Source organism: Stegostoma tigrinum, chromosome 1 (genome assembly GCF_030684315.1).
Source record: "Stegostoma tigrinum isolate sSteTig4 chromosome 1, sSteTig4.hap1, whole genome shotgun sequence".
NCBI lineage: Eukaryota > Metazoa > Chordata > Chondrichthyes > Orectolobiformes > Stegostomatidae > Stegostoma > Stegostoma tigrinum.
Window position 1 is genome coordinate 83,724,114 of NC_081354.1, and position 20,143 is coordinate 83,744,256.

The following is a 20,143-nucleotide window of genomic DNA, read 5'->3' on the forward strand; positions in this document are numbered from 1 at the left end:
TTTTTAAACATCTTATTTAATGTAGTAAAGAGCTTGCTAAATTACAAGTACCTGGTGATGTTGAATAGTTAAAGTGCACTAATAGTAAACAATTTATTTTAGCATATTTGCACTTAATTGAATGCGATACCAATCCAGAGGTGAGACGAGCAGTATTGTCCTGTATAGGGCCGTCAGCACAGACTCTGAGCAAGATAATTGGACGTACAATGGATGTTAAAGAGAATGTCAGAAAATTAGCCTATGAGGTGGGTGATAAAATGTGTCTGAGAATATTTGTGCTGCCTGGTCCTCGTGTTGAATTCTACACCGTTCTCTTTCGCTCTACAGCCACATTTAATAATGAAAGCTCAACTTAACTTTTTATTGATTTGTAGAAAACATTTAATTGTTACATTAATTGTCCCAGGTTCCATTGTAAGTTCCAATAGATAAAATGTACCAAACCCATATTTTTAAGGTCTTTGTGACAGCCGAAATGGTCCAATTGTTAGAGTTGTGAGGAAAATGAAAACATGGCAACTTCTGGCTTTTTGTTTGTTTATTTTTGTAATTTCTGCCCTGTGACTTTCTCTCTTTACTACAGTCATTATAATTTATTAGTTGATTATTAGGCCATAGCCTGGCATATCCTTTCTATTTCAATATTCTCAAAGTTTTTTGCTAGCTTTTTGAACACGGAGATGAACTTGGTACTTTTAAAGGAAACCTTCAATATAGGCAGCTTCAACTTCCCTTCAAAGTACTTACTGCTTTAAAAGAAGGGCAAATTTTAGTATTGTCCATCAAGCCAATTTTGCCACAAATACATTATCTTTACTGCACCAACTTGCCAAAATTCCTTTTCAAACCCATGGTCTTTTAACATCGAGGAAAACAAAGACATCAGGCATAAACACACCATCAGCTGGAAGTTATTGCCCGAGTCTGACGCCACCTCATTTTGAAAAAACTGCAACACTTTCTCATCAAAACATGGTAACAATTTCCTAAAAGCACTGTAGTGATAGGTCTGCTGTACTGTGTGTTCCAGTAATCCAAATTGACTGTTACATGATCAGTGAATAGTGGTTGCTGTTTGGATAATGCAAGCTTTCTGCTGTATTGGTATAGCAATTTCCCTATAATTCAATTTTCTATGGCAGTTTTCTGTAGCATGAGGTCACGCAAGAGCACAACTATTGCCTTATAGAAGAACTCCCTGTGCTTGTATCTAAAACATACAGATTATAGAAGCTGAAAAGAGCATCTCACCAGCATCTTTCTCAATAAAAATTCTTGCATGGAATGTGGGCATTGCTGGCTAGGTGGGTATTAGTTGCCCATCCCTAATGGCTTTCAAGGAAGTAGTGCTAAGTTGGTTTCTTTCACTGCTGCAGTCCGTGTGGTGTAGGTGCACCCGCAGTGCTATTAGGATGGGAGTTCCAGGATTTTGAAACAGAGACTAAAGGAGTTGAGATATAGATCCAAGTCAGGATGATCTGAAGCTTGATATCAAGTCTATAGATAGTGGTGGTCCCATGTATCGGTCATCCTTGTTCTTCTAAGTGATAGATGTTGCAGACTTGAAGTTACTGCTGAAAGAGGTTTGTTCTCTCGGGTGGCTGAGGGATGAGCTTTAACTTCTAACCTTGCCAATGATAACCGTATTCCATGAATAAGTCTGAAAACCCCTCGTTTTCAAAGGAAACATCAGATGCGATGTTGACTCCAATGTATCTCTCAGTAACTGAATGTTGGTTAGGTTATATGGCTCGACAGACTAAAGTCAGAAATGCATTTTTGAACCCTATACCAGCTATGGTAAAACATGGAAGCCTTCCTACCTTATCACTTGCTTATGGAGTGGTTACCCTCAAGCTATACATAACCAACTGGAGGCGGAGAAGTGTTTATGGTCTCAAATTAATCTGTTCGCTGGCTTGAATAATGCAGTATTCCTACTGACTTGTAAATAATGCTGAAGAATGAAAAACCACTTTTTTTTTGCTTTGAAAAATAGTATTTTAAATGTGCATCACATCTTCCCATACCCCACTATTAACTGCACTTAAGGTCCCTTGGCCCCAAACTCAGGAGTTCTATCTCTAATGCCTCTGCCCTTCGATCTCTCTCTGTCTCTCTCTCTGTCTCCCCTTTTGAGGCCTTCCTTGAAAATAACTTGTTTGCTTACTGTTCCTAATAAGTCATTTTAGCTCTTTGTTAACTTTTAAAAATTATACCTGAAAGTTTTGGGATGTTAAAGAGCATTTAGTTTGTTGATTAAAATCAACAGAAAGTAAATTTTTATCCCTTGGCAATGAAGTTTATATTTTTAGAATTTGTATCATGCAATTTCTGAGAATTCTAACGTTCAGACGATTATTTAAACTTGACAGGCGATTGTTTTCAGCAAATTTATCCATAATCTGTCCATTTAGGTTTTAGCGGAAAAGATACACATAAAAGCGTTTTCCATTGCACAGAGGGTAAAACTTCTTATGCAAGGCTTGACTGACCGTACAGGTAAGTTTTTTTATATACATGTAACATGGCTAATAATAGAGTTGATTTTTAAAGATTCCAAAATTTTAAAGTGTTTAGCCGTGCAAACTTTGAATCAGCATTCATTGTATTTTATGACTTGCTAAGCAAAAGTTGCAAATCAAACTTCATATCATCTCAACAGAAGTGTTTCCAGTCTGAAAATATTGACATTAAGGTGACAAACTATTTTTGCCTTGGCCCCATAGTTTATATTTTCTCTGTAGGATCTGTCAGATCCCAAATTAGGAAAATGGTGCAGCTCAAGTTGTTGTACCTTCATACATTCCAGCAAAAATTTGAAGTGAGAAGGAATGCTGGGTTACTTGCATTGCATTATTTGTTGATTGATTGATTGGTTATTTTCCTCAATCAGCATGCAATTATTGATAAGATGCAATCTACAATCCTTACCTTTTAGAATTGGCCATTTTGTGAAATATGGCTGTGTCAATGTACTACACACTTTTCTCCATTTTTCTTGCTGCAATGTCTCTCATCACCTCCAGCAAATTTCCCACAGGTGTGGCAGCTGTTCACAGAACAGGTAGAAAACTGTTCAACTTATGCCAACTTAAATACAAAACCAAAACCATTCCAACCTCAGCCACAGAGCTAACCCTTGTGTATCCGCTCATTCAAAATGACCTCCAACTCTTTGCTGACTCCTCTGAAGTATTCACTGAAATAGACCTTTCCTTGAGCACTAGAACATTGACATCGTCGTCTAAGCAGTAGATGGAAATAGGACTCTTGCATATTTTAATAAACAGCTTTCATTGATCAAGTGCCTTTCACAAAGGTGTTTCACTACTTGGTGTGCTTTGCTGGAGTTTGGGGTTAGTGGGTGGATAGAAATACATTAAGAAATACGTTTCTCTGAGAAGGATTCAGAGCTGGAAGTATTTAGGGAAGAAATTCAAAACAAGGGTGTGGATACTAGTTATGAGTTGGAGGGGACAAGTAGCCAGAGTTTGAAAAGAGAAATTTGATCAGTTTAGAGGCTGGAGGGAATTGCAATGAAAAGGTAACATGAAGCATTAGAAGTATTTCAACACAATAATGAACATTTTAATTGGAAGTTTCTAGGGCATCAGGATTCGATATAGATCAGGAAATGTTGACCAATTTAAATTTTTAGTTTTCTTACCATTGTGTATAAAATTGTTTTGTTTTATGGAATCAAGTCTTTTGGTTGGTGCTATTGTTTGGGCACTTCCACTGTTCTTTGCGACCAAACTCCTATCTTCTAACTTTGCAAAACGTGAATTTGAAACATCAGTCTCCAACATAACTCAACTCACTAGGTGCGTTCGTCCACCTCTGTACTTGCTGACCTATGTCAGGTCCTGATCCTGCAATGCTTTATGTTAAAATGGCTAGTCTCTGTTGTTGGGGTTGGAATGTACATTGAAGCATCCTGGTGCAACCAGAACTCTTGATGAACAAACAAAAGTGAAAATTGCTTTGGAGTTTAAACCTCCAAATTGCTGATTCACTGGCTTGGAGCCACTTTGTGAATGTCGGCAGCTCTGAACCTTAGTGGAGAGCTCGACCAGATATGAGGGACTTGTCTGGATACTTACCCAGAAAACAGTCTAATAGTCTAAAACTGTTTAACTCAACTACTAAATTTCTGACTGCTTATACACTGTCTATCTTACCTATCCAATCAGAGATGTGCCCTTATAAAAGGTTAATAGAATGTGGCAAGGGGTATCATGTTCCCCCTTTCCTTGTGCCAACTTTGGTCGATATTCTGTGTTTATCCTAATATGCCTGCTGTCTGTTTCTGCTTTAGTTGGGGTCAGAATATGCCTGAAAACGGGTATTGTTGGGGTGTAATACCACTAACCAGAAGATTCGTACCTTCTAGTTTGAAATTATTATAAGTGCTTTCCAATTCCTTTATTGTCTTGTTCATTCCTTTCTCTGTGTTGTCTACAGCCCTACAATCCTCTGAAATCTCCGTGATTTTGCTGTTTTTTGTTTTGCATCAACGATTCTTATTTGCTCCAGCATTTCCAATCTCTGCACTCCTTATTAAGCCCATCTGGTGCCTCCTTAAGGTTTTCGTTAATATTTTCCTTTCTGGTCCTAATATCCTCTTGCATAGCTTGATGTCACATTCAACAGTCTTGAGGTGCGTAGTGACATTTTATACTCAGAGGCTCAATATAAAAGCAGGTTTTTTATTTTGTACCTTTGGAAATAAGCATATTCTGGATATTTAGCCACCATTCATAAAGTTGATTTTTGGCAGCAGGTTGGCTTACAATGCATTTCCTGTGCAGAGTGATGTATAAGAGCTTCATGATGGCTCAGTGGTTACTGCTGCTGCCTTGCAGTGCCAGGGACCTGGGTTCGATTCCACGCTTGGGTGACTGTCTGAGTGGAGTTTGCACATTTTCTCCTTGTCTGTGTGGGCTCCCTTCAGATGCCCTGGTTTCCTCCCACAGTCTGAAGATGTGCAAGTTAAGTGGATTGGCTATGGTAAATTGCTCCTTGGATGGGCTAGTCATGGGAAATGCAGGGTTAAAGGGATAGGTGTGGGTGAGATGCTGTTTGGAGGTAGGTGTTGACTTGATGGACCAAATGGCCTGTTTCCACACTGTAGGGATTCTGATTCTCTTGTGTGGCTCAGTGGTTAGCACTGCTGTCTTACAGTACCAGGGACCCAGGTTCAATTCCAGCCTCTGACAACTGTGTGGAGTTTGTACATTCTCTGTGTCTGCATGGGTTTCTTCCCGGTGCTCTGCTTTCCTCACACCATCAAAGATGTTAAATTGCCCATATTGTCCATGGATGTGCAGACTACGGGGTTTAACCATGGGAAATGCGGGGTTGCAGAGATAGGGTAGGGGCATCTGGGTGGGTTGTTGGCTGGGAGAGTCGGTGTGGACTCGACGGGTTGAATGGCCTGCTTCCACACTGTAGGATTTCTGTGATCTTCAATGTATATTTATCCTCTCAAGTAATTGATTATTCAAATGATTGTGTATTGTTTAAAATATTATTTATTCTTTGTATTTTTAATTTTATAGATGCTGTGAAAGAAGTGGTGCAGAAAAAGTTGTTGCCAGCTTGGCTTCGCACCATGGAGGGCAACATTTTAGATTTGCTCCATCGTCTGGATGTGGAAAATTGTGTTACTGTAGCTGAATCTGCTCTTAATTCTTTGTTTGCCCAAACCCCCCTCGAGGACTTGGTTGAAAAGTTTCAAAATCTAAATCATGGGTGAGGCAGCCTTTTTGGTTTCATAGCTTTGGAGAGAAAAAAATTATTTTGTACATGTTTGTTTAACATTGGAGGGCTGTTATTTGTTGAGTAACAAGGGGATTTGGAAGTACAAATCCACAGACTACAAAATGCTGCAACCCATGTCAGTAACAAAAGCAAACCAGCCGTAGGGTTTATTTCAAAGAGGATAAAATTTAGAAATAGAGAAGTTTTGTTAAGCTTGAATTGAAGCATAACTGGAGCCTGCTTGAAGTCCCGTGTAAAGTTGTGATTGCCATATTTCTATTTTTTAAAAAAAAGCATATGGAAGCCCTTGACAGAATTCAAATCTAACAGAGCTCTTTGAAATAATGGTAACATTCTGTGCAGGGAGGAACAAAATTGATGACTTAATGTGAGAAAGGCACAGAAGGAAAACAGAATTTAGTAGAAATTAGAGATAATGGGAACTGCAGATGCTGGAGAATCCAAGATAATAAAGCGTGAAGCTGGATGAACACAGCAGGCCGAGCAACATCTCAGGAGCACAAAAGCTGACGTTTCGGGCCTAGACCCTTCATCAGATGAAGGGTCTAGGCCCGAAACGTCAGCTTTTGTGCTCCTGAGATGCTGCTCAGCCTGCTGTGTTCATCCAGCTTCACGCTTTAGTAGATGTGAAAATGGTGAAAATGTGGATTTTATTATGACAAGATTCAGTTGATGTTTATCCCATAAATGAATAGAGGGAAAATAAGATGGGGAAGAGAACAGGGCATTCATTGATAAGATAAAATGATAGGAGGCTTGAGTGTAAAAAGATGAGTTAAGGTGTTGACTTGTATTTGTGCTGTATATTCTATGTAAAAACATGTGTAATTTGTTAAGGACTGCTGTACTTGTTTCAAGGCTTCCTGATAATCTATAGCCTTTCCTGTCTGTATTTTATCACTACTTTGTTACCAGGTTAAGCAATTCATTTACACACGATATGATTTTACTCGAATGGGCATTTGTTTCTTAAACAAAATCTAAGTTCTGTCTTGCATTATGATTTAATCTGTAAGTGTGAAATGAAAATGAAAATTGTTATTGTTGCAGAGGACCATAGGCTGTGTTCTCATTAGAGAGGCATTTGGTGATGAGTTTAACCCAAGTGTCACCATGTCTCAGGTGAAATTGGGAAGGTGGAGCTTTTGTGGTGATGTCAGTCAGTATGGGAATTGAATGTGCACTGTTGCTATCACTCTGCAGCGCAAATAAGCTGTCCAATCAACTGAGCTAATAGACCCCCAACAGGCAACCAGCTAGTAACTGATGTCCATTTCAAGCCCACGGACTCCCATAGCTACCTAGAATACATCTCCTCCCATCCACCCTTCTGCAAAAGTTCCATCCCCTATTCCGAATTCCTCCGCCTCATCTCCTAGGATGAGGCATTCCACTCCTGCACATCCCAGATGTCCAAGTTCTTCAAGGACCGCAACTTTCCCCCCGCAGTGGTCGAGAACGCCCTTGACCGCATCTCCCGCATTTCCCGCATTACATCCCGCCCCCGCCACAACCGCCCAAAGAGGATCCCCCTTGTTCTCACACACCACCCCACCAACCTCCGGATACAACGCATCATCCTCCGACACTTCCGCCATCTACAATCTGACCCCACCACCCAAGACACTTTTCCATCCCTACCCTTGCCTGCTTTCCGGAGAGACCATTCTCTCCATGACTCCCTTGTTTGCTCCACACTGCCCTCCAACCCCACCACACCCGGCATCTTCCCCTGCAACCGCAGGAAGTGCTACACCTGCCCCCACACCTCCTCCCTCACCCCCATCCCAGGCCCCAAGATGACTTTCCATATTAAGCAGAGGTTCACCTGCACATCTGCCAATGTGGTATACTGTATCCATTGTACCCGGTGTGGCTTCCTCTACATTGGGGAAACCAAGCGGAGGCTTGGGGTCCGCTTTGCAGAACACCTCCGCTCGGTTCGCAATAAACAACTGCACCTCCCAGTCGCGAACCATTTTAACTCCGCCTCCCAATCTTCAGATGACATGCCCATCATGGGCCTCCTGCAGTGCCACAAGGATGCCACCCGAAGGTTGCAGGAACAGCAACTCATATTCCGCTTGGGAACCCTGCAGCCCAATGGTATCAATGTGGACTTCACCAACTTCAAAATCTCCCCTTCCCCCACTGCATCCCCAAACCAGCCCTGTTTGTCCCCTCCCCCCACTGCATCACACAACGAGTCCAGCTCATCCCTTCCCCCACTGCACCCCAAAACCAGCCCAGCCTGTCTCTGCCTCCCTAACCTGTTCTTCCTCTCACCCATCCCTTCCTCCCACCTCAAGCCACACCTCCATTTCCTACCTACTAACCTCATCCCACCTCCTTGACCTGTCCGTCTTCCCTGGACTGACCTATCCCCTCCCTACCTCCCCACCTATACTCTCCTCTCCACCTATCTTCTTTTCTCTCCATCTTCGGTCCGCGCCCCCCCCCCCCTCCCTATTTATTCCAGAACCCTCTCCTCATCCCCCTCTCTGAAGGGTCTAGACCCGAAACGTCAGCTTTTGTGCTCCTGAGATGCTCCTTGGCCTGCTGTGTTCATCCAGCTCCACACTTTGTTATCCAGGGGCACTGTGATGCTGGCGGAACTGGCCTTTGAAAGAGAGATTAATCAGAGGTCCTCTTGGCCCAGCCGTTTAAATATTAAATATCTCAATAGTACTTTATTGATAGGCTACTCCTTAACAACCTCACCAAAAATATTTTGTGTGATCATTTTTCTCTCCGCTCTGAAGCCTTGGTGTATTTGGGAAGCCAAGCAGGCCATTAGGTCCTTGTGCTGTTCTACAATGTGGTTAGATCAAAGATGATATGTGGCTCACTCTAATTTGGCCTGCCTTTGATTCTTATCTCTTGATAGTCTTGCATGTTGAGTTCTGTGTTGAAATTTCAAATTGACCTCTATCCTCCTCTTTTTGGGGAGATCATTCCACCTCTCCATTCCTTCTTAAGCGAAAAAGTATTTCCTGATTTCTCCCTGAATTGTCTAATTTTGCTCATTTTAAATTCATGCTTTGATTTCCCAAAAAGAGGGGCTCAACTTTCTGAAGCTACTCTATCAAGGTAAATTTTCCTAGATCATCCTTCAACCACAAACTTGGAAATATAAGCTATGTTCATGCAATTAGACCTCTTGATTTAACTTATTAAACCTCCATATAATAGTGCAAATCTGTGCTGTATCCCTACCATGGCTAGAACTGAATGAATTATCATAAATGATATGCAAACTAACTTGTTTGCCCATGTTAACGGTTGAGATACTTTATTATTGATTATTGTAAATTCATAAACAATGCCAAGTGATTAACTATATTCACCGACCGAGCTGTAACCTGTGGACACGTAGTTACAGCATTATATTATCTCACTTCTGGCTAACACCCAGGCAAAGCAATTGCACAGTGCATTTTTCTGACTGCTGGTGTTTTGGGTTCTTTATGTCAACTGTTATGCCTATACCTATTCATCTTGAATTTTCAGTATACACCCTCCGTATAATTTAGCCAGCATGACAAAGTAAGATTATCTGATGGAGGGTTGACAGCAATTTCATTTCTTGAGTGAGAAAGATAGGGGTTCAACTTCTAGTCCTAGTTTCCTGCACATGATTAAAACTGACACTTCAGTGCAAGTTTAATGGGGGACATTGTCGGTGTCTTTTGGGTAGGCAATTTAAACTGAATCCCTATCTAATGCTCAAGTGAATGTAAAAATTGTATTGCACAATCCAAATTTCTCAGTATCTTGGCCAACATTCTGCCCTCAACCAACATTGAAAGCAAATTTATAATTTCATTGGTGGTAATGGGAACTGCAGATGCTGGAGAATCCAAGATAATAAAGTGTAAAGCTGGATGAACACAGCAGGCCAAGCAGCATCTCAGGAGCGCAATGGCCTGCTGTGTTCATCCAGCTTTACACTTTATTATCTTATAATATAAATTCATTGCTCAGTAATTTGCCAAGACATCTACATTGCACCTTCCAAACCTGCAATTGTTGCCATCTAGAAGGAGAGCAACAGAAATATGGAAGCACTGCTACTTGCAAGTTTCCCTCCAATCTGTTCCTCATTATGACTTGGAACTGTAGTGTTGTTGTTTCACAGTTGTTTTGTCAAAATCCTAGAACTCACTGATAGCACTGTGGGCCTTTTTTACTCTAAATGGACTGAGGGTGATTTAAGAAGTGGCTTGCTACTGTCTTGAGCAATTGGATGGGCAACAAATGCCACTTACCATCACGACCCTCATTGCTAGAACAAATGGAAAAAGAAATTATAATCCAAACTTTTACTGAATTTTCTTGACAGTAATGATGTTCCTAAGAAGTTAAAGTTGCATGAACACTCTAATGGATGTTCTTTTAAATTATGATTTCTTTAGCATAAGGCAATGATTTGTAACTTACATGATGCCATGTTTCAAGCTGCCTTACGAAAGTGTTGCCCCTATCTTTCAGAAAGGTAATATCAGCCGAAAGTCTTACTTGTGAGAATGCTCTGTACTGGAGATGTCTCTGCCATTACATGAAATCAATGGGAGATGAAGGGGAAGAAGCATTGGAAAAGCTTTTACCTGAAACAGCGGTTTATGCTGCATATCTCTTGAGGTACACCTGTTGAAATTTCTTATGCATTTAAAATGTGGAGTTGTCGGTCTTTCAATACGTTTTCATAAGCCAAAATAGGTTATAATGTTTCTCATGTAATTTTCAGCTTTTTCTTGTGTCTGATCTGCTTCATACTGCCATTTTCCTAACTACATAGCTTTTGTATAATTACAGTTGTTAACATCAAAGAATTTTGCTTGGTTCATTTCGATAGAAAGTAATGTACATTGAATATAATTGGGATTTAGGTGTCCTTGACAGTGAATTATTGCAATAATACTTGGTGGCAGCAATTAAAGTAAATCTGATGCTGATGTGTTAAAAGTTTGAATTCAGCTTGAAATAAAGAAGTAATCCTGCAGGTTTATTATTATTATATTGTTTGGTGGAACTTGACCATGTGCAGTTGCCACATTGTGAAAGGATCTTGTAGCTATTGAAAGGATAACAGATGAAAAGCAATAATTGAGAAGATGGTGGAGATTAGATTATGATAAATATATAAATTAGGGTCATGTTTATTGTGATAGAGGTTAAGAAGTGATTATGATTGCTGCCTATGATTCTCAAAGGGCGAGATAAGGTAGACTGCTAGTTAGTTCAACTTGTCCAGTACAACAGAAACTGAGGACACAACCTGTACTTGAAATGGGATAAACTAAAAACTAATGAGTAGAAGTGTTATTTAGTGAGTTGAGAAGATTTGTAGCTCAGGTCGAGTTTCTGGATTGAGTTTGCTCGCTGAGCTGGAAGGTTAGTTTTCAGATGTTTTGTCACCTTTTTTTATTTGAAAAAATATACTTTATTCATAGAATATACAAAAAATAAAACATTTATACACCTACCCAGTCATGCAAGCTGCTCCAGGTTACGCAGGGGGTACGTACACCAACTAAAGGAAAAAACAAAACAAAGGAAAAAAAACCAAAGCAAAGAAAATACTCTGGCAGTCTTCTCCCCGCACAGTCCCCATTGGCCCCCTGACCAGTTGGGGAAGGCGCCAGCTGTGCCCAGTTACCAGACAGGGCCCTTGTTTCTATTCTGGACGAGGGGTTTCATACGGTGGTCTTTCCCCACCATGCCTTGGCGGCGGCTGCCCCAAGCTTTAGCGCGACCCTCAGCACGTAGTCCTGGACCTTGGAGTGCGCCAGTCTGCAACACTCGGTCAGGGTCAGTTCTTTCAGCTGGCAGACCAGCAAGTTGCGGGCAGACCAAAGAGTGTCTTTCACCGCATTGATAGTCCTCCAGGCGCAGTTGATGTTGGTCTCGGTGTGCATCCCGGGAAACAGCCTGCAGAGCATGGAGTCCCGCGTCATGGAGCTGCTCGGGACGAACCTCGACAAATACCACTGCATCCCCCTCCAGACCTCCTGCGCAGAGGCACACTCCAAAAGGAGGTGATCGACAGTCTCATCCGCCACGCAGCCGCCTCGAGGGCAGCATGCGGTGGCGCAGAGATTCCGGGCGTGCATAAAAGATCTCACTGGCAGAGCCCCTCTCACAGCCAGCCAAGCAATGTCCTTGTGCTTGTTTGAAAGTTCTGGCGATGAGGCATTCTGCCAAACGACTTTGGCAGTCTGCGTGGGGAACCACACGACGGGATCCACCCTCCTTTTCCCAAAGGGTCTCGAATACTATGTGCTGACCACTGCCTGACGGCCTTGTGGTCAAAGGTGTTTCCTTTCAAAAATTTCTCCACGAAGGACAGGTGGTACAGGACGGTCCAACTACTCGGAGCGTTCCGCGGCAATGAGGCCAGGCCCATCCTTCGCAACACCGGTAAGTAGTGACACTTGGTGTTTGCGTACTGAGGATCTACGCACAGCTTGATGCAGCCACACACAGGTAGCCGTCAGGGCGAGGGTGGCGTTCGGTACGTCCTTTCCCCCATTTCCCAGGTCTTTGTACATGGTGTCCCTGTGGACCCGGTCCATCCTCGACCCCCAGATGAAGTGGAAGATGGCCAAGGTGACCGCAGCGGCGCATGGCCAGGGAATAGGCCAGGCCTGTGCCATATACAACAGTACCGAAAGCCCCTCGCACCTGACAACCAGGTTCTTACCTGCGATGGAGAGGGACCGGAGCATCCACCTGACCAGCTTCTGCTTCAGTTTGGTGATACGCTCCTCCCAAGTCTTAGTGCACGCCCCAGCTCCACCGAACCAAACACCCAGCACCTTCAGGTAGTCTGTCCTGACGGTGAAGGGGATGAAGGAGCAGTCGTCCCAGTTCCCAAAGAACATGACCTCGCTCTTACCCCTATTGACTTTGGCACCCGAGGCCAGTTCAAACTGGCCGCAGATGTCCAACAGCCTACTCACTGACCGACGATTGGTGCAGAAGACGGCAACGTCGTCCATGTACAAGGAGGTCTTGACCTGAAGGCCTCCGCTGCCTGGGATAGTCACGCCCTTCAGGCTCACGTCCTTCCTGATGGTTGCGGCGAAGGGCTCCACACAGCAGACGAACAAGGCAGGAGAGAGCGGGCAGCCCTGCCTGACTCCGGATCTGACGGGAAAACTGTCCGATTCCCACCCGTTGATCGAGACTGCGCTAACGATGTTGGTGTAGAGCAGCCGGATCTAATTGTGGATGCCCTCCCCGAACCCCAATTTGGAGAGGACGTCCCTCATGTAAGCATGAGAGACCCTGTCGAAGGCCGTCTCCTGGTCCAGGCTGACGAGGCAGGTGTCCACCCGCCTGTCCTACACGTAGGCGATCGTATCCCTGATGAGCGCGAGGCTCTCAGCGATCTTCCTGCCCGGCACAGCACAGGTTTAGTCAGGGTGAATCACTGACTCCAGGAAGACCTGACCCGGTTGGCTATGACCTTGGCCAGGATTTTGTAGTCCACGTTCAATAATGAAATGGGACGCTAATTCTTAATTTCTTCCCTCTCCCCCTTCCCCTTGTAAATGAGGGTGATGATGGCCTTCCTAATGGACCCGCACATTTCCCCTGCCCGAAGCGCACTATCGTACACCTCCAGCAGGTCCTGGCCGACCAGGTCCCACAGAGCGGAATACAGCTCGACCAGTAAGCCGTCGCTCCCGGGAGTCTTATTCCTCTCAAACTACTTGAGGGCTCTGGTCAGCTTGTCCAGGGATATCGGCCGGTCCAGCCACTCCCTCGTGCCAGCGTCTAAGACCTCCGTGATAGACGACAGGAACGACTCTGAGGCTGTGCTGGCCGTGGGCTTCGCGTCGTATAGTCCGGCATAGAAGGATCTGCTGATCCTCAAAATGTTGGGCCAAGACGTCACCGAGCCGTCGTCCTCCTTCAGCCGGCTAAGCACAGAGCTCTCTTTGTGCACCTTCTGAAAGAAGAAACGCGAGCACGTCTCATCCCACTCTACAGAGCGGACCCTGGACCAGAAGATTATCCTGGAGACCTCCGCGGCGAAGAGCGAGGCTTGCGGGCCCCTCACCTCGCGGAGGTCCTCCGTGACATCGACCCCCATCGACTGAAGAAGGAGCTGGTTCTGCATCCTTTTCTGGAGTCGCGACAGCTTTCCCCGCCTCTCTCTCGCCTTCCGAACACCTTTTGAGGACAAAGACCCTCTTGATATTCTCCTTCACCGTCTCCCACCAGTCGCCCGGAGACTTAAAGAAGGGTTTCACGGTTTTCCAACCGGCGTATTCCCTCTTAAGCTCCTCGATATTCTCTTGGGTTAACAGAGTCGTGTTGAGCTTCCACGTCCCCTTGCCGGCCTGCTGGTCGTCCTGTAAGTGACAGTCGGCCAGCAGGAGGCAGTGGTTAGAGGAGAACACTGGCTCGACGCCGGTGGACCTGACAGAGAATGTCCGTGACAAACAGGAAGTCTATCCTTGAGCGGATAGACCCGTCTGGCCGCGACCAGGTGTATCTCCGCTGCACTCCGTCCGCAGGGGTGCTGAAGACGACGAGCAGCTTGGTGTCCTTCACCGTGCCCATCAGGAATCTGGATGTGACGTCCAGTTGACTTCCCCAGCAACCCCCCCCCCACTGTCCCCCCGCCAGATCTTCCATCTGCATCGATGATGCAGTTGGAGTCTCCGCCTAGGATGACTGGCCTGGACGTAGCCAGCAGGGGTGGAAGCCGCTGCAAGACGGACAACCACTCACTCCGTACCGCATACACGTTGATCAGCCTCAGGGGAGCGTTCCTGTAGGTGACATCAGCCACTAGGAGGCGCCCCCCCCAACACCTCCTGAACTTGAGAGATGGTGAAGTTGCGCCCCTGCAGCAGAATAGCCAGGCCCGAGGAGCGACAGTCATTACCCCTGGACCAGATCGAAGGCCCACAGGTCCAGGCGCCCGACCATTTCCCGTACCTGCTGAGGTGCGGTATCCCGCACTCCTGCAGAAACAGGAGGTCTGCTATGACGGTGGTCAGGTAGGCCAACGTGGACACACATCTTGCAGTGGACTTGACGCTGCGCACATTAACGCTCGCAACTCATACCCACTTTGTGGGCAGTGACCGCAGTACCTTCCCCGAGGTCAAGGTTCAGCCCCTCCATCTGTCCCTTCATGCCCATTGCCCGGGCGAACTGCCGGACGTTCTCCAGGCTCAGGAAACCGTCCATGCTGCCTTCCGGGTGGCATTCCCTCGTCGTGGGTGTGGAGGCAGGAGAGTCTGGCTCTGGGTCAGGTTGGGGGCACGTTGTTTCCTGCTTCCCGCCTGCAGGTTCCGGGGGTCCCTCCAGGGCCCCAGCGGCATGTGGCTGGGTGTCGGAGGGCACCTCTGGACACCTCCAGTCCCCTGGAAGCGGGGTGCTGCTTTCCTTCTTAGTGGAAGTCTTCAGCTTCTGCTTTGGGCGGGCCTCCTCCGAACCCCCCCCATCGTCAGAGGAGCTCTTATAGCCCCCCAGTAGCTGCCTCTTCCCACCTGATGGTTGCGGAGCTGGGGCCCTCCGGCGTGCCTTCCTCCTCGCCATCTGGACCTTTGTCCATTCCCCTGGGTCACCTGTCGCCTCCTCCATCGACTCCGGGTTGTCAGGGGGGAGTGGAGCCTGCAGGGGCGCTTTGCTGGCCTCGGGCCCATCCTGCGAGGCTGGTCCCTCCTGCACGACCTGGCCCTCCTGCACACTAGGGGGGTCCTTGCAGGGGCCTGGTGCCTTCCTCTCCTCCGGCAGGGGGGGGGTGGGGGAGAGCTTGCCCCTGCTGTCAACCTGGGCGTAGGTGGTCCCCTGCTGCAGGCATGCCGTGTAGATGTGGCCCGCTTCCCAAAAAAGCTTTTTTCCTTTGGGCAATCCTTTGCAAGGTGTCCCCTCCTCCCTGCAGTTCCTGCAGATGGTGACTTTGCAGTCGGCCGCCATGTGACCTGACCTACCACAGGCATGGCAGACTTTAGGTTGCCCTGCGTAGGTCAGGTAGCCCTTGCTTCCACCGATCACGAAGCTGGACGGTGGGTGTATGATGTTCCCGTCCGCGACTGTCCTCAGCGTCACTCTGACCTGCCTCTTACTGGTCCAGATCCCGAAGGGGTCCATGATGTTGGTTAGGTCCCCTTCCACCTTCACGTACCTTCCAAGGAAGGTCAGGACATCAGCTGCTGGCACATGCGGGTTGTACATGTACAGTGACCATACGGCTCCTCTGCACTGGCATCACGAACAGCGGAACAGTGGTCAGCACAGAGAGGGGTCCCTCACCTCCTTTTTCCTTGAAAGCCTCCAGGAAGCACTCGCAAAGCTTGGTGCTCCTGAAGGTTACATCGTAGAAACCTCCTCCAGGGAAATCCTGCAGGCAGTAACTGTCTCGCAGCAAACCCCAAACAGTCCAATAGGACCTTCTTCACGAAGAAGGTGCGGTCCACAGGTGCACCTTCATGCACCTTCTTCGCGGAAACGCGGATGGTGTTCCGGACCCCCTGACCTGGGGCACAAGCACCCACCGCAGCCATTGTTGCAGGTTGGCTGCTCCCCTGAACCAGCATTAGGCCGAAGCCAGCATTAAGATCCACTGGTTGCAAGGGTGCACAGCCAACCCGATGTCTTCCTTCAACCTCCAACACAGTCGCGCTCTCCTCTTCTTGGTCCACAAAAGAGTGGGTCTTTATTTTGTTCCAGATGTAAGCTGGTTCACTGAGTGGGAAGGTTCGTTCCCAGATGTTTTGTCACCATTCTAGGTAACATCATCAGTGAGCCTCCAATGAAGCGCTGGTGTTATGTCCCGCTTTCTATTTATCTGTTTAGGTTTCCTTGGGTTGGTGATGTCATTTCCTGTTCTTTTTCTCAGTCTGGCAGTCATTTCGGAAATGTCTTTGATGTAGGGGAGAGTGGTTATGGTTTCTGGGCCCGTTTTGTCTGTTTGTTTGGGTTTGTTGCTGAGAAATCGGCGGACTGTGTTCATTGGGTACCCGTTGTTTTTGAATACGCTATACAGGTGATTTTCTTCTGCTCTTCGTAGTTCCTCTGTGCTGCGGTGTGGGGTGGCTCGTTGGAATAATGTTCTAATGCAGCTTCGTTTGTGGGTGTTGGGATGGTTGCTCCTGTAGTTCAGTATTTGGTCCGTATGTGTTGTTTTCCTGTAGACGCTGGTTTGAAGTTCCCCATTGACTGTTCGCTCTACTGTGACATCTAGGAATGGCAGTTTGTTGTTGTCTTCCTCCTCTTTTGTGAATGTTATACTAGTAAGGGTGTTATTGATGGTCTTGAAGGTTTCCTCTAATTTGTTTTGTTTAGTGATGACAAAGGTGTCATCCACGTAGCGGACCCAAAGTTTGGGTTGGATGATTGGCCGAGCTGTTTGTTCGAGTCTCTGCATTACAAGCAAAACTAACGTCATTTACAAAATACCTTGCAAGAACTGTGACAAACACTATATTGGACAAACAGGCAGAAAGCTAGCCACCAGGATACATGAACATCAACTAGCCACAAAACGACATGACCCACTATCACTAGTATCCTTACATACAGATGAGGAAGGACACCACTTTGATTGGGACAACACAATCATCCTAGGACAAGCCAAACAAAGACACGCACGAGAATTCCTAGAAGCATGGCATTCCAACCGGAACTCCATCAACAAACACATTGATTTGGAGCCAATCTACCATCCTCTGAGAAAAAGAGCAGGAAATGACATCACCAACCCAAGAAAACCTAACCAGATAAATAGAAAGCAGGACATATCACCAGCGCTTCATCGGAGGCTCACCGATGATGTTACCTAGAATGGTGACGAAATGTCTGAAAACTAACCTTCCAGCTCAGCGAGCAAACTCACATCCAGAAGTGTTATTTCAATGAGTGAGTGGTTAATCTATGAGCAGACCAGTGCAGCAGACAGTGGGACAAGATAGAATTGATTTTGTTCAGATGCAGTTATACTTTTATTGAAAAAAGTAATATTTTGGCATAAAGTGTGAACAAATAATTTGAAAAATTAAATGTGTAGCGATCTTAGAGGAATAGATGACTTGAATTAAATGTTTCCCTAAGCTTTACAGCACTAGGAAATTTTACTTCCCTCATGTTTGACTCTATTCTGGAGTATTTGACTGAGATTGACTGTTTTGATTAGGAAGTGACAGTTGTTATGTCATATGACTTCCAGGACTGATAGTGATTTAGATAAACCTTCATCCTCTAACAATTCATATATGCAGACAATTTTATTGTTTCAAAAACTGGGGGGAGGAGTGGAAGATCAAGCTAAACTTTGCGTTACCTTTTAAAATGTTCTTCCTTCTGCAATTAGCTACCTGAAAAATCTTCCAATACTGAATGAATCTCAGAGAGCTGACTTTGCGCAAATTGAAGATGTAATGAAGAAAGAATTCATATGCCAGCAACTGATCATCCTTGTTGGCTGTCTGGATGCATCAGAAGAGGGTGGCAGGTAATTTCTGTTGTCATTTCTTCAAGTTTAACTGTATAGATCACATAATACTTACATTTAAAATCCTGATATCTTGTCGATGCATTAGACTCAGCAATAACTTCATGTAACTCCTGTAACTATTAACAATACCATCAAAGTTGGATGCGAGTCTGTGAACTATTTTATTTATTGTTAACAGTTTACGTTTCATTTATTCTAATTCAACTTCTACTTGGAAATAGAATAGAGCAGGAACTTAAAAGAATATGTGTGAGTGATAATGGGAACTACAGATGCTGGAGAATCCAAGATAATAAAATGTGAGGCTGGATGAACACAGCAGGCCCAGTGTTTATTATGTGTTTAATTGTTCCTAACAGCGCACGTTGTAAAATTATCTGATGGTAACATCAAATGCTATTAATTGAACTTCGTGTTAGGTGATTTTCTATGTGGAATTTGGGTATAAAGCTGCTAGCTGTGGATTAACTAGTCACTAAATGACACAGCATGGAAGAAGGCTATTTGCCCATCATGCCAATGCCAGTGTTTTGTAAAGCTATTCAATTAATTCCACTAGAATCATAGAATTCACAGAATCCCTACAGTGTGGAAGCAGGTCATTTGGTCCAACAAGTCCACAATGACTGCCCGAAGAGCATCCACCCAGACTCACCCCTCTACCCTACCCCTGTGACCCTGCATTTCCCATGGCCAATCCACCTAACGCACATCTTTTGGACTATGGGAGGAAACTGGAGCACCCAGAGGAAAGCCACGCAGACACAGACACAGGGAGACTGTGCAAACAGTCACCCGAGGCTGGAATTGGACCTGGGACCCTGGTGCTTTGAGGCAGCATTGCTAACTGCTAACCACTGAGCCACTGTACTCTTTCTCCACAGCAATGTGAATACTTTTCTTTAAATGTTTATCCTATCCCTGTTGAAAGTTATTGAGTCTGCCTTGTTTATCCTTTTCAAGCAGTGCTTCCCAGATCCCAAGTGTCAATCTATTTCTATATTCTCTATTTTCTGACCCATTTGTCACAGGAAACCATCCCCTCTTTATTCTCTCAAAACCTTGTTTCATAGTTTTGAATATCTTTATCAAATCTTCCTTTGTCTTTCTGTGCTTGAAGAATACTAGTTTTTTTTTTCTAGCCTCCCCACTTAACAGAATTCATCTAAAATGTGCTGCCTCCAATTGACCACATTGTTTCAGTTGGGAACTAAGTAGCGCTTAGGTTTGGCATAACTGCCTTGTATTTTTATTCTATTCCTCTAATCATAAGATTCCCCTTTTGCATTTCCAATAGTCTTCTCAACTTTATCTGCCGCCATCAAAGATTAGTATATACACATTCGCCAACTTTAGGTACATTTAAGTCGTCATCGGATAAGCATATGGACGTACATGGAATAGTATAGGTTAGATGGGCTTCAGATCGGTATGACAGGTCGGCACAACATCGAGGGCCGAAGGGCCTGTACTGTGCTGTAATGTTCTATGTTCTACATCCCTATGTGTCTCTACCTGCACTTTCTTTAAAATTGAACCATTTTGCTTATTTTGCCTATCCTTTTGAATTAAAATGTAATACTCCACATTTCTCCATTAAATTTAACCTGTTATATGCACATCTATTTCACCAATCAGTCTATACATATTCTTTAGAAGTCTTACTATACTCTTCATTGTTCACAACATTTCAGAACTTATCATTGGCAACCTTTGAAATTTTATACCCTGTACACCAGTGCCCAACTCATCAATATATTGATTATTAAAACCAGCAATGGTTCAAACACTTATCCTGGTTGGCTGCGTGATAACTCTTCTCTACTGTGATTAAACCCCCATTCATCAAAGATGTTGGCTGTTGATCAGTCTGTC

General features: G+C 45.0%; 1 protein-coding gene across 1 annotated transcript in view; it reads left to right on the top strand.

Moving 5' to 3' along the window:
* ncapg (non-SMC condensin I complex, subunit G) overlaps positions 1-20,143 on the top strand; it is a 70,604-nt gene that overhangs the window by 7,457 nt on the left and 43,004 nt on the right. Inside the window, exons 5-9 of the mRNA XM_048549173.1 lie at positions 103-248; positions 2,421-2,505; positions 5,568-5,760; positions 10,282-10,431; positions 18,125-18,265. Coding sequence (XP_048405130.1) covers positions 103-248; positions 2,421-2,505; positions 5,568-5,760; positions 10,282-10,431; positions 18,125-18,265 — 715 coding nt within the window. The remainder of the gene's footprint in view (positions 1-102; positions 249-2,420; positions 2,506-5,567; positions 5,761-10,281; positions 10,432-18,124; positions 18,266-20,143) is intronic.